This window comes from Amphiura filiformis, chromosome 18 (genome assembly GCF_039555335.1).
Source record: "Amphiura filiformis chromosome 18, Afil_fr2py, whole genome shotgun sequence".
Classification (NCBI taxonomy): domain Eukaryota; kingdom Metazoa; phylum Echinodermata; class Ophiuroidea; order Amphilepidida; family Amphiuridae; genus Amphiura; species Amphiura filiformis.
In genome coordinates this window covers 40,949,608-40,965,721 of record NC_092645.1, presented here as the reverse complement: position 1 = coordinate 40,965,721, position 16,114 = coordinate 40,949,608, and the positions used below count along the sequence as shown (strand labels likewise).

General features: G+C 36.5%; 1 protein-coding gene across 1 annotated transcript in view; it reads right to left on the bottom strand.

Annotated features, from left to right (window-relative positions):
- The window catches only part of LOC140138676 (potassium channel subfamily T member 2-like), a 222,648-nt gene that overhangs the window by 185,500 nt on the left and 21,034 nt on the right, over positions 1–16,114 (bottom strand). The window contains 2 exon segments of the mRNA XM_072160422.1: positions 10,080–10,179; positions 13,330–13,409. Coding sequence (XP_072016523.1) covers positions 10,080–10,179; positions 13,330–13,409 — 180 coding nt within the window.

Genomic DNA, 16,114 nt, shown 5'->3' with positions numbered 1-16,114 from the left:
TTCATTTTGGTACAGCCACTGAAATTAGGATTAGTTGAAGTGGACTTTGTCTTGTGTATTACTTGACAATAATATGTTTTGCCATAGTGGTTCTGCAGCTGCAATAGCATTGAGTATGCTCATTGGTAGTTATTGCAGTACTTTTTTTGCCACAGAGTATGTTATTTTGGTATGATTTATTCATCAATATCACTTTTAATTTAGTACATAATTTCTGAAATTTAACCCACAAATCAAATTATTTGCAGCTCTCCGTTTACATCTCCACTTACATACTTTTTTCAATTATTAAGAACTGCGCAGTTAAAAAGCATTTTTCTCTCTAATAACAGAAAGGTTATGTGTAATTTGAGTCTGAACCTGACCTTTTTAATTTGATTGAAATAGGTTTAGTCAACTTTAGTATATCATTTTAATAATCTCAAGTCTTACATTTTTTTCAAAAACAAAACTTGATAGGCGATTGTAACTTCATATGATGGAAGCAATATTAGCGTATGAAAAGGCACAAACCAGCCCCCCCCCCCCTCCCACTTGTGGCATTCAGTTGCTGTGGAATTTTTTTTACGGGGGAGGGCATTTGGAGGTAAAAGTGAATTTTAGGGGGGAAAATCAACCAATTTTTGGTAAAATTGTCACAAAAAGTGGACAAAAGTTTTGGGTTTTTATGTGGGGGGAGAGAAATATATTGACCCCACTTGTTCAGTTGGAGGAAAATGCACAACATCAAAGGAAATGCAATTAGTTGGGGGAAATGTACACAGGGACTGCCTTTTGAGAGGAGTGAGAGCAATCACTCCTCTAAAGCTCTTCTTAAGTTGCATTTGCAAGAGCAGTTTATAGCTCCTCTAGATGACTCGTTAAATTCTTTATGCTTTAATGGCCACAGGTGCAAACAGCTCTTCTAAAGCTCTTCTTGAAGAGACCAGAAGAGCATTCTACAGCTCTTTTCTAATTTTCAAAAGGCAGTCCATGTGTACATGATGCCCACTTTTGTCAGTCAGTCAGTGGATAGGGGAAATGCATCCAGTCTGGTTAAAATGTAGGGGGCCACCAATTATGGACAGGGGGTTGCTAGAGTGGGGTATAATCCTGGGGGGACTCAAGTTTGGTTTTGGTAGGGACGTGCCACTGAGAATTTGAAAGTGGACCTATAAATATACCATTTTTTCAAGAAATTTGGACCCATTGATATACCAAAAGTCAAAAATTTCGGCCGAATTACCCAAATTGTCTTAGTTTTTACAAATTTTCCCAATTGACAATTTTGGCTAGATTAAGGAAAAATTGGGCTATTTTCCAAAAAATTGAGAAAATTTTGAAAAAGGACCCATTCATATACCAAAATAGGCTTTGAAAAAGGGGTCATTGATATACCAAAAGGCTGAAAATGCTACCCATATTTGCGGCACGTCCCCGTATGGTCATTTGTACTGAATACCCCCACCCGGGGTATAATAAACAATAGCAACACAGTTACAAGTAGGTATAGTAATGAAGAATTGGAACTTCTGAAAAAAGATATACCTAACTGCTTTACGAAAGAATCAATGAGTGCAAGTCAATTTGATGATAGCAACTTGTGGTTTTTGCAAAATAGGTCAAGTAGGCTTATTCCATCATGGCCTATCATTAGCGCTGTTTTCTAGTACACTAACGTTAAGCATGGTTTCTGAGTAGAACTTCCTTGCTCGTGCAGAGTTTCCTGTCCCCGGGACAGGGAACTTGCAAATTTTATTATTTGCCTCTGTTGACGTGAAAATGTAGTTTCTGATCAATTCCTTTTGGGAGGTTAGTTCCCCGGTTGGTTAATACAGTACCGTAAAATAGGGTAACTTTGGGCACTTTTCAGAGTTTTTCAACCACCGCTTCCAAACAAAACCAATGATATTTCTAATTAACTCTTTTTTGTGACATTAGGGTCCCATTCTACACCTTGAAGTTAAAAAAGATTTTTTAATAATTTTGTAAGGGTGCCCTAGGGGTTACAAATAGCCTGACCAAAGTTACCCCGTATTTGGGGCAACTTTGGACAGAGTATTACCATTCATGAAGGAAAAAAATTTTTTTAAATTGATCTTCACTGTATATGGGCGTGTTGTTGTTTTTTGTGACATTTGACCCCTTGCAAAATTAATCAAGCACACATCCTTGCTCACAAATATCGATTTATATTTTTTTCTGAAAGAAATATAAAAAAATGCTCATTTTTGGTCAAATATCCTGATTTTTTTCTTAAATTTCGAGGACATTGGACATGACTGACTATTATTTCTTCCAAATATATTTCTAAAAACAATATTGCTGTACGGAAATATGACCATTTAAAAAAATATATTTAACCGACCAAAGTTACCCCGCTGACCGAAGTTACCCCATTTTACGGTACCGGTAGTAAACATTTAAATACACAAAAATCAAAGATGGCATCTTATTCTTCCCAGAATCCTTTGCAACATGACGCATCACCTCATTACATCAAATGACATTCCTATTACTTTGTACAGATTCCCTTTGTTTTCATTTTCAGAATAGACTGGCTAAACGTAGCTCGATAGTCAAGAAATAAAACATATTTTGCAAGATCTGGATGTGCCCTGTTCACTGAGGTACTTTATGTCACTATCGACCCATGTTGCACTAGATAGCAAATACGTATAGAAAATTGAAATGGGAGAAATGCATTGTGGGAAGTGTACTCTGTACTGTGATAGAAGACACAGATCTCTGAATCCCAGGCTCTGAATGTGGCTTTAAAACTAAATTCATTGCCATTCCCCTCACAATCTCAATCACATGACATTCACTCCTGTATAAAACTAAACCCAACTATTGACCTCCATTTAAGGGGGTACTACACCCTGGCCAATTTGTGCATATTTTTGCATTTTTCTCAAAAATTATAGCGCATTGGTGACAAGTAAGATATGTATATTATAGGGGCAAGGACTACAACTACTGCACTGAAAATTCAGCAACTCAAGTTAAGTAGTTATTGATTTATTGATCAAATATTGGTTTTCCTCATTTTTACTGTAACTCCACAACTGTTGTCTGTGCTGAAATAAAATTTCCAGTGCAGTAGTTGTAGTCCTTGCCCCTATAATATACATATCTTACTTGTCACCAATGCGCTATAATTGTTGAGAAAAATGCAAAAATAGGCACAAAATTGGGCAGGGGTGTAGTACCCCCTTAACACTCACAGCTCCAAATATAACTTCAAATTGTGGGGATGAGTTTTTCAAAGGTTGTGCTATGAATGTACAAATATACATTAAATAACTGATCAGTCTTGACAGATAAGCATGTTTGAAAACTTAGTTAGATGCACTGAATTCCCAACACTCATTCAAAATTCAATGCTGTTATCACCTAGCTAGCAGAGATATTGGAGAGCCACACCTCAGAGAACGACATATGATCCAATAAATAACTCCTAACAGGATATGTGATGTGGCTATTTCTTCACCTAAATGTGTGACTTTTTGTTTCCTGTGAGTATCTTTTTACCTAAACCTATATAACCATGATAACCGATCAAGCTCTAATTCAAAGTACACAACAAGATTCCTATTGTGGCTGCCTGCACAGGTACACTATAGGTACACCAGGCCTTGCCATTTGAGGCGAGCGATCGCTCTCGCTCGCCACCGCTCGCCCAAACTCGATTTCTAGTGAGCGATTTTCCACTCGCCATGTATGCCTACACTAAATATTACTCGCTGCAAATCTCCCAAAATCAACCATAGAATCAGCCATTTCAGCATTTAATCGATTCTGTGCCCCCCTCCAAGCGTATAAAGTCAAAGATCTCAGCGTGCTTCGCATGCATTTCAACATAAATACCATTTTAAGACCGAAGCTCTACTTGATTATACCCAAGTAAGTGATATTTGTGAAAATTCAGCCACTCGCCTAAAATCATGCTAGCGAGTGATTAACCACTCGCCTTTACACCATCGCCATTACCGGACTATTATAGAGTACCTACACAGTATGAATGCTGATACTGCACAGAACCTGCCAGCAGTGGTACTGCGCTGGTACTACACTGGTACTCCCCTGGCGATGGTGTACCTGCATCAGGCAGCCCCAAATAGGAATCTTGTAGTGTAGTTTACTCTAATCAATAATGCTACGAGGGGCGGTCAAAAAGTTCGTAGAACTCGGTATGCTACTTTGTCGCACGGTATTGAATTTGATCTCATTTGAAAGCTTGTTCCTTAAAAACATTACTGCAAAGATATTAGATTTTTGCATCACTATATGTGGGCAGGACACTCTTCAGAGGAAGCCTACCTCCATGAATTCACAGGTACTACCAGAAGTGAATACAGGGTCATTATGGACATTTCTCCGAACGGTGGTGAAAATGAAATTTAACAATGTAAAGTTGCTGTAAATGGTAATGAAGTCCTTGATATTCAACAGCAACGAAATGGTTCTTAGAGTTCAAGAATGGAATGAGCGTCCTTGAAGATCATCCAAGGTCCAAAAGACTTGCTGACGCCACCACTAACGATATACGTGCTGGTACAGTGGCATTGATAATGGATAAAGAGCCAAAAAAGAAAGATAAGATAGCCACAAAATATGACAACTCTGTTGTATGTGTTTTCAACATTAACCCATTAACATTGGGTATTCCAGGGTGTCTTCTGGATGGGGTCCCAGAATCTTAATGTACAAATTTGATACCAATTGACATATTCAGGTCCACACCTTCTATACACTTAGAATGAGGACTGAGGCAAGTTTAATCTATATGTGGCTAAAGGTGATAAAACATACATTAATCACTGGAATTACGAGAGCGTTTAGTGGAAGCACCTGGATCTCCCACACCTAAGAAGATCATCACTCGGTCACCATAGCGCAAGTCCTTCATCGCTGTTTCTGAGATCCAGGGAAAATCTTGATGACAGATCATTTGCCAAACGAAAGTACAATCATAGGTATATATCATACAATTTTGATAGCAAAATTGAGGCAAGCCATCATGTGAAGAAGGTTGATGGTAGGAATGTGACTGTTCTCGGATTGTGTCCTATACGATATTCTTAGTTTGTCAAGCTGCCATTCACGACAGAGGGGTCAGTTAACTAAAGTAACCACATTGTGGTTCAGGCATGGCCTCCAGTTAGTGAAATCTATTTTAGAATTTTAAGTCCTAGCTTCATAATATCAAGTTTGCTGGTGATCAATGCTGGTGAGCCTTCACTGAAGATTGGCTCAAGGAGCTATCGGAAGACTTCCATTTAGTTGACATAGAAGTTTTCAAGAAAAATTGCGACGGGTGCATTAAAGTTTGTAGTGACCATGCTCAAGAGTGAGATAGAAAGAATGTGGCTAGTACTCTTTCAAGTACCTTGTTCTACGAACTTATTGACCGCCCCTCGTACGTATCACTTGATATGGATATGGTGGTGTAAATGGTACATGATGCGACACAGAACTTTAAATGGAACACAAAAATATAATTCGTCATCTTGATGTGCAACTTCTTCATATCATCATTTTATGTTATTCCACATTGCTGGACACATTGATGGGGGATGTGCCCCCATGCACCTATGATGCACCTATAATGCTACACCACAGGCACCCATTCTCTTTACACAAATGCATTATGATAATTTTTTTTAAATTTCAGACTTAGTTAAATTGCTGATCTTGCCTTTTAGTAAATGTTACATGATACAAGGAAATCTTTAAATGGAACACAAGTGTCTCTCTTATTTCCTTAATGCTCTGCATAATTCAACATATAAAGTCCACAAGTTTTAAGATATTTTCTCAAAATATCAAGAGCTATCTCCAAAACCACTAAACCAATACTAGGCTTGTTTGTACTCATTTTAATGCATTTTTCATGCCGATTCCAAATATGGTCATGAAAATGTCCAATTCAAAATTTTTGAAAATTTGAAACTTGCTGTCTGCAGTCGACACCCATGTGGGGAGAGTAATAATGTTCGACTTCCATAGCTTTTAGTCTATTTGCCATTGATTTAGTTTCTTTTTTCAGTCCTTTGAAATTGCTATCTCTGGTATTAATTTAAAGTGCTCCTTGGTGTGGCGGATATATTACAAAAACTACAAGCAAAGACACACCACTTATAGATAACTGGGACATAGGTAACTCATACTAATCTAGCTAATGCAAACCCACTCCAGTGTTTTAATATTTTACAGATTCTCAATGACAAGTGCTTCAACACCATCCAGTTAGTTTTCATATCATGACAATTTTATGCATTGTGCTCTAATATCAGTTTAATGTTTACAGAACATATGCATGGAAAATTAATTTTTATCACAGATAGCTTTGCATGTGGCTTTATTTATGAAACACAGTTGACTTTAATAATATGAAGTCGTCTTTCCTGCTTGCACCTCTTTTTTTATACAAAACACTGCATATTTGCTTGTATTGGGCTGTTCCATTTAAAATCCACATTATCCCTGTGGAACATTTTGGAAATATCTGCCACAGGAGGAGTATGAATTTCAAATGGAATGAGCACATTAGGCAGCTTCATTTGAATTTCATACACCCTCTGAGAAAGATTCAACCTGAATCTTCTACAGAGGGAAAGTGAGTTTCAAATGGAGATGCTTGCTAATGTGTTATTTCCATTTGAAATTCATACTCCCTCTGTGGAAGATATTTCCAAAATCTTTCACAAAGGGAGTGTGGATTTTGAATGGAATAGCCAATTGGGACAATTACACTGCAAAAACTCCGGTGTTGAATATGCAACACCGAGCTGGTGCTGAAGCTTCTGGTGTTAATTTACGGTGTTAGATTGTTAGATTAACACCACGTTGGTGTCAATAAAAAATCTTAAATGTGCAATACATGGACTTTCTTGTAGATCTAAGTGATCTATTATTTGGGTGTAAACCACCAGAAGCAAAAGAAACAATTCACGCTCATTGATTAAGATGTTAACAATGATTGAAGATGATAATTTCAACACCCGTACCAGTGTCACTTCTACACCAAAGAGTGTGGACCTCTCAGAACACCGTTGCAGTGTTAAATATGTTCCATCAACACCCGGTGGTGTTAAATTTACACCACAGTGGTGTTGAATATAGAAAATTCAGGCAAAAGGATCAAATCAACACCCAGCGGTGTTGAATAAGAAATTAACACCGGAAAAAGGATAAAATTAACACCAGGATACAGTACCAAAATAACACTTCATAGTGTCAAAATAACACTTAGCAGTGTTTCATTAACACCAAAAAGTGTGGACCTCTCAGAACACCACCCCAGTGTTAAAATCAACACCCTCTGTGTTACTTTTAACACCAACGTTTTGCAGTGTACCCTACTGCAGCAGCTAATGGCCTGCCCTGACCAAGATGCTTCCCATCAAAAAAGTTTATAGTCAACAATCATGATTTATATGTTGTTTTGCTTTATTTACTTGTTACTTTTTTGTATGTTTGGTTAATTGTTTATTTTGATTCAGACAAGAGCTCCATCACTGATGAAGAGATGTTTTTGTTGACTTTGTCATGTTCAAGGACTTACATCCACAGCGTTAGGCCATATAGGCCTAATGATCATACTGCACATATCAATACTTTACGTGGAACCCCATTTATAACTTTTACTTAATGTGCCGACGCAGCATTTACCTTGTCTTTTAAGTTCTAGACAATAGTTTTCCATGTTGTTAATACAAAATAAAAATTCCTTTAAAAAAGGAATGTGGCGCCAAATGTGAACTTGGACGTGATATGGTGAATTCCATGGTGTGTAGATTTGGTATTATAATGATTTTTCTAGGGAAGAGTAGAAGATGATCAAATGCAAGAGAAATGTGTTTCATTGGGGAAGGTGTTCTGACAATCCAAATATAAACTTAGTCCACCTCAAATGACCTGTAATTTGTGATTGACATTACTTAATTCACCTCGGATGACTTTGATCTGACATTCAACATTTTCGCGCTTACACCAATCATATCCAAATGCATAACAATTTATCTCTTACAACTTCCTGCCAACTCTCTAATTTAAAACTCTAAATTTCTGTCTGTTTGCCTTTTCTGTCTTATACCATTTAGTACACTACAGTTTGTTACAATTATTCAGATAAGCAAACATTGCTGGGTAAATAACAGGATTTAGTTATTTACTTAATCCAATCATGGAGGTAGTAGCTAGTCAATTTTGGTCTTCAGTGTTTTAAAATACAACAATGTAGAACATGTATAATTAATATGACGTGTTGATTGCATACAGTTTGCAGCCCAATTGTGCCACCATATTGCAACTTTGGCAATAACCGCTATATAGATTCTATGGTATAATTAGCAAACAAAAGCCATCAGTTTCAGAGGCCTCGTTAATTGATCTTATCACTATGGACCACAAGAGTCTCATCCCAATGGCACAGTCCAATAACCTCAATTACATAATCATAGTGCAAAATTTGACCTCAAGTTGCAGAGTATGAGTTTGTGTATCCAAATTTTCAAAGGATGAATGTACAAATGTATTAGGGTTTAAGAACTGTTCCCATGATAGATGAGCATGTTGTGGATCCTAGTGTATGGTCAAATATCCCCGTCTATCGGGTTCTAAGGCACACGGTAAACTGGTTGAACGCATACAAAGGTCAGGATTTATTTGGTGTTTTTATAAATCCTAATTTTGTATTTTAAACAAAGAATATCCGCTCACCATTTTATCCCGTGCATATCAGAAAACAATAATAAAATAAAATCCAAGCAAATTGTGGTTTTATTTCTGAGCTGGGCATAATTTTAGCAAAACAATTGTGAAGTCAATCTAGCAAGAGTGAAATTAGAAGCTTTTCACAAATTCAAGCCTATATTGTGGCGCGCCTCCGTAGAAGAAAAAAAAAAAAACCATCTAAAATCACTTTCAGTAACTGTGTGGCTACTTTCAGTAATTGCGTATCGGCTACATGACGTAAATCTCTTTTAACCCCTTGGACACTACTGGTCATCTAACAGCATTTCTGATTGGTTGATAACTTCAAATGCTTATTTCAATTGCCAATTATGACTAGGCTTTAAACTTGCATTTGCAGATGATCTTATTAATACCCTCCTTGATTGATTCAAAATTAGACACAATATTCATCTTGGCCAATCGGCAGGCAGTTCTCATGAGGTTAATGGAACAGTTGGTGTGATTTCCTGATCAAGTTGCAAGTAATGTCTGGCTAGTCTGTCTCATCAGTTGTAGACAAACATGCATGCCATCCAGTAAGTTATTGGTCTATGTACCAATTAACCTATAGGCCTAGTTTCATGTTGTCTAGTCTAGAAAGAGACATGATAATACTATCAAGAACCTTAATGATCATACTCACAGATAATGAGCTGTATCTTTTAATCATTAAGAAACCATTAAATCTTTTAAAATGAAATTGGTTAATTTTGTTCAAACTTGATTTGTTTTGCATATTTGTAATGCAAATACATGTGTCCTAGCTTACATCTTAATGGATTCAGCCATATTCAATGTGTTTTCAGGACAACAGAGCAAGTTGGAATTAAAGTCATATTATCCCTCATTGAACACCATAGTCAAGCAGCTAAGATAGTAAGTGAATGTTCTTTCATTTTACGTCATTAGTTTGGCTTAAAATTAGTGCCGCCAAGAGTCATTACGGGCCCTGGGGTAAAATGAACGTCAGTGCTCCCCTTTTTACGGCCCCTGGGGTTTCTTTTCTTTGCTTTTATGGGCCCATTAAGGTATGTTTTCTTTATTTTAAAAGAACCTCCGAAAGTTTGAAGTGAAGTTTTAAGTATTCACAGTGGTATAGCTAAAGGGAGGATGGGGCAGCTTCCCCCTGTGATAAGTCTCCCCCATGCCACTGAGTGTTGATAAGATGAACTATTCTGTCGGTCCAACATCCGGGCTACTTCTAGTGGCTCAAACTTTGTTATGAACAACAGAAACCAGCTGTGAAGGAGGCTAAATATCAATGTTGATCACTTCAAATTCAACCGGAAGTGACATGGCACGGACAGACAGAATATTTGATTTCATTTATGATATCTTATTGCTTCTTATCTGCTTACCTGGAGTCTATATTTGGACTATCATCTGTGAGTACTCGGATTATATAGAAAAAACATGACGTAAGCTTGATGATAAAGTTGAAAAGACGGATTCGTAAACCTGTGGAAGAAACAAAAAACGTACATGATATGGGGATGCCATTTTCTTCAGGAGGAGGGCATGAAAATACTGGTAGTGACAGGTTTACTTGATTGCCAAGGTCCATTTTCTTATATTCTTTTTTTTCCTCCTCACTCTTTTTGCCTTTATCTCAGTTCATTATTGCTCATTTTAGCCTGATTGGACCAGATCTGTCCCATATTTTTCTTCTTTCTTGTATCAATGTCAAATACCCTACCAAAATCCACCCCTAACCTTCCAAACCAATTCCAAAGGGCTATTCCATTTAAAATCCACACTACCCCTGCGGAAGATTTAGCGGCAGTCTTCCACAGAAGGAGTATGAGTTTTAAATAGAATATTGACAACTGGGTAACTTCCATTTGAAACACTCACTCCAGTTGTGAAAGATATGGGTAGAGCCATAATATGTGGCAAATATGGGGTTCAAAAAGTTAATCTTGGCCAGTTACATTTGAAAAACATACTCCCTCTGTGGGAGATATTTCCAAAATCCTCCACAGGGGTAGTGTGGATTTTAAATGAAATAGCCCTTTCCACCATGGTAGGAATATCCATACAGGTGACCAGAAAAGCAAAAATGTCCGACCGTTGATTACACAATGTAAGATAATACTACAGTGCAAACACTAGTAGTCTCGAAGGATGGGCCCGCTGGGATGAGGATTGTATCGCCACTTGACCTCTGCATTATCTGGTGCGGAACTGAGAGGGAATTCTGTCGTGAATAATACATCAGGGCTTGTCTTGCTGGTGTGATTCTTTCTTATCCACAGTTGATTTCCGTTCACTTGTGTCATACTGGTTTTTCACCTGTGCTGTATGAGCATATATGCCTTTGCATCGATTTAATGTTTTCAATAAAGGCAAGGGTGCCATTAGCCTCGTTTTTTTTCTTTTGAAAGTATCACATTTACAACTATAGGAAAAGGAAGAACATGAAGACAAGGAGTGAATAAAAATTCCCTTTAAAAGGGAAAGCCAGCCTCAATGTAGAAGAGGTCTTGTAATTAGTTTTGGTCAATGTGAAAGGCATTTTTAGGATCACGCTTACATCTACATGACAGTCCACCAAACCATCAACGATGAGAACATGCACACTGAAACAGCCGAAAACATTAATTCCTAATCTCATGTCAACTCTTTTAATTCATTACATGTACTCCAAATTGTTCTGGTCTGTTTGTTTTGTTGTTGTTGTTGTTGTTGGGTTTTTTTTTTTTTCTGCTTTTTACCCACGATATCTCAATTTCCAATTTTGTAATACCAGAACTTATTTAACTCAATATCTTCGCTTAGGAATGTCCGATTTCACTGCTTTCGATATATACACTGCCGGTTTGAGTTAACTTACATGTACATTTTATTTTAAAATAACTTAATTAATTCGCAATGTATAGTTTAAGCCTACTATATTATAATAGATAGTGGCCAGCACATTTATAAAGGACTGGTTACTCACTACAATCTTCACTCTTAAACTGTGTTTTTCTGAATGTGCTGATCATGTTGATTGCTAGTCGGAAACTCCTCATGAAGCTATGGACATGGCATCTTACATACTCCATTCTATAACAGTCTGCCTAGTGCCTTGTGTGTTTTCTCTTCAATCATTTTGTTGAATGTAATTTTATGAATCAAATAGTTATGTGTCATTTTATTTATAATAAAGAAGTTATTAAATTAATAAAGTAAGACAATTTATTTATCTATAAGTGCATGTCAAATGGGGTACATTGTTCAATACTATATGCATAAATTATGCCCATATTATAGCTAGGCCCTAAAAACTTTATTTTGCATCGGATTTTTCCCGTTGAAAAGACAAAACTGATGTTTATGATAGCAACCATTTCATCAATAACATTTTGAGTCATTTTTATCCATAAAACGACACAGGATATGATAGATAACTACTTTCACATCAATATGGTCCATATGATCACAGATTGTTGAGAATCTGTGATATGATCCGGGATATGATGAAGATTTTGATTCTATAGATCTGTTATCAACATGATATCACGCTGTTCAGTGGTCAAGGAGTAAGGACCCCGGTCAAGGACACTGATATGACATCATAGGTACATGTAATGTCAGATTTCTTCTGCTGACCATATGATGCTATATATATTAACTATTATTGTTACATTTAGGCCTTTAAACTTTTAAAGTCATAATTAATTAGTTCAAACATAACTTTGGTAATACTCACTCGTTTTGCGTTCGTTGAAACGGCAAAACATACTTACTTTTCCTAACAAATCGAATTAAAATATTTAAAAAAAATTTAACCACAAAAAGTAAAAAAAAAAAAATCATTCCAATACCACTAAAATATAATCTCTTGAGTAAACTGACCCCAAACCTGAACAGGTACCAGCCCCTGAATGGGCTGGCGAAAAGACAGGTGATGAGTGGCAGAAAGAGAGGAGATGAAAAGATATGGAATATGACGCACATTTTTGTTTTGTTTGGCATAAACAAATTATTTATAACCCACACAATTATGTTTTCTGTACTAGAAACACTTTACCTCATTTAATTTTTTAGAAATCCAGCAAATATATTTGTTAACCATGATATTGCTGTTAAGGGGGTACTACACCCTCAATAAATTTGTGACTATTTTTGCATTATTCTCAAAAACTAATAACACCCTGGTAACAAAAGTTATGTATATTTAGGGCAAGGAATCCAATTACTACACTGGAATTTCAGTGACCCAAGACAAGCGGTTCGATACTTGGGATAGAAAATGAGGTACCGCTAGGATGTACCTCATTTCCTATCATATTTACTGAACCGCTTGTCTTGATTCACTGAAATTTCAGTGTAGTAATTGGATTCCTTGCCCCAATAATATACATAACTTTTGTTACCAGTGTGTTATTAATTTTGAGAAAAATGCAAAAATAGTCACAATTTACCTACAGGGTGTAGTACCCCTTAATAATGCCTTGATAATTATACATAAATTGAACATTTAAGAGCAGAAAATTCACTCTTGATTTCAGGACTTTTCTGAACAAATCCAATTTTTTTTTGGATAATATGCTTTTTCAATACTGCAGATTATCGTTGTACACAAAAATGAAAACACATATTAATGAACAGGAAGAAACTTACTTGATCTTTGATTCTTTATAAAATAGAGTTGTAATCTCTGCTTGAAGGACTGCTCATTGACAAAGAATTCCACACGCACTCTGAAAAAAATAAAAACACAAACACAAAATATGGTTAATAACTTAATGCAGTAAGATATATAAATTGCAGGGGGCAGATGAGAACACTTAAGGTTAGTCTCGTAACAAAGATATAAGAGTTGCAGCCATAATCTTTTCAATTGATTTGGTTTTTTGGGTTTTTCAAACACGATTTGTGGGCGAAATGTTTACACCTCCCAACTTACACCTAATTGGATTCAGCCAAATTCATTGTGCCTAAGGACAATTGATTAAGTTTGAATTAATGTCATTTTAAGACATTAATTCAAACTTGATCAATGTCTTATGATTAAAATCAGACATTAGATTCACCAGAACACCGTAGCTAAGTCGCCAAGATAGTAAATGGGTTTTCTTTTATTTTATCTCATTATTTTGGCTTAAAATAACCACAAAATCTTGACTAATTACATTTGAAAAACATACAACCCCTGTGTAAGATATTTCTAAAATTGTCCACAGGGGTAGTGTGGATTTTAGATGGAATAGCCCAATTCCAGGATTCTGGTAAATTAAACATCTCAGATTTGGACCGACTAAATTTATTGATTTTGTTTTATTTATCTAAAATTACAGAACCAAGAGCTTGGTTACTACTGGCTGTTCCATTTGAAATCCACACTACCCCTGTGGAAGATTCTGGAAATATCCCTACAGAGGGAGTATGAATTCCAAGTGGAATTAACACATTAGGCAGCTCCATTTGATTTTCATACACCCTCTGAGTAAGATTCAACTTGAATCTTCCACAGAGGTAGAGTGAGTTTTAAATGGAGCTGCCTAATGTGCTTGTTCCATTTGAAATTCATACTCTCCCTGTGGAAGAGATTTCCAAAATATTTCACAGGGGTAGCTTGGATTTTAAATAGAATAGCCCATTATATTAGTGTACATATATTTGTGTATGTGTAATGTTTAAGTTAGGCTAAATATTGTTTTAAAATTTTTGTTCCCTAGGTTTTATGTTTTGTAAAGCGCCCAGAGGCTATTTGCGTTGGGCGCTATATTAAATCTCTCTTTATTATTACATCAAAGTACAATAAAATCACGTGAATATCAGAACTGTGTCAGATTCATACATCCACTACCATGATTGATGCTTTAAATTCCAAACTTGAGAGGCTCCTTTACTCTGCAAGGCTTAGCAAATTCAGTCAACGTAATCGTTTCTTGTGCGAAACTAATTCATCATTATGTATGAGTGTGTATACACAGCTGAGCTAGACTACCGGTCGCTCTTGAATATGTCACACACAGTAAATCATGGTTTCTGTTATGTCCCAATCTAGCACGAGTAAATTTAATGACTACTCAGCAAATACAAAATGTTAAATGTTTGACAGAAACATTTAAATGTTGAGTTCAGGGTTGTAACTATGCCAGTCGGCGCCAGTTGGTTGTAACCAAGATTGATGCTAGCAGACCAGAACACAATTTTTGTTTAGCATATGATTTTTTTCATTTAAAGGAGTATTTCGTGATCCTAGCATCCTCCTTTTATGACATTTTTCAGTAGATATGCATGAAAAAGCTTATTCCCAAAATTTCAGTTGATTCCAATTTTGCATTTTTGAGTTATGCATGATTATGTATTACACTGCTCCATAGACAAAGCGTTGTAATTCCGTTCTGGTGCACCAGAACAAAATTAATATTTCACGATATCTTTGCTAAACGAATTAATCTGCACAAAATTTTTGTACATAAACATTATGTAGCCAGAGGTTTCCAGTGATATAAAAATCTCAACTTTTTTGAGAAAATTGGGGGATGAGGCTGTGGATCACGAAATGCCCTTTTAAAGAAGACACCCAAAAACTTCTTTTTTAGTGACGATACCCCTAAAGCCTATTCCCTGATACCTCGCATTCACTGAAAAGATTGCGCTCCAAGCTGAGCACTCCAATTGGATAGTAAAATTTAGCCAGCACTCAATTTGGGCTAGTTAAACCTTGGTCGAGTTAACACACACTAAACTTCAAAGCAAGCGCCGCTGACTGGAGGTAGCAAAATAGAGTATATCTCATCTGTTGAATTTTTTTTTTTCAGTACCTTTAAACTGAGACTCTTGTGACAAACTATACATAGCCATGCAGCCGCATAATACACATCATCAGAGTTATCTCAACATCACTAGCAACAACAAATCTCCAGAGCAATATCATCCACTGAAGATGCCATTGAGCAGGTGAAAGCGCTTCAGTGAGTGTATCGATATGAGTAGCATAGAAGTTGAATTTTGCTTTCTATTCACATAATACATGTTTAATGATTTGGAACATTTTAATGTTATATACACTTGTCAGACTGGTCCACATTTTGTGACACTTTCTAAGACATCAGACCCACAATAACATGTAGACCTATTACCTAACAGGCAGTGGTGGCACCATGGGGGCATATGCCCCAAGCCCACACCCTAGCCACCCCCTGTTGCTCCTTAGTAAAAACCCAAAATAAGAACATTTCAACCTTTTGCGGCAATTTTGCGCCAAATTGGTAGGCCATGGCTGCATCACTTTTTGACAAATTTATTATGTTTTTCTTGATAGCTTTATTCTAATTTCGCTGTATATTTGTATTTTGGCCACCCCACATTTTGATGGCCGTCCCACATTTTTCAACCTTGCTACGGCCCTGAGAATTAATGTTGAAGTCAGCATTGAGTCTGTCTTGATAGACAG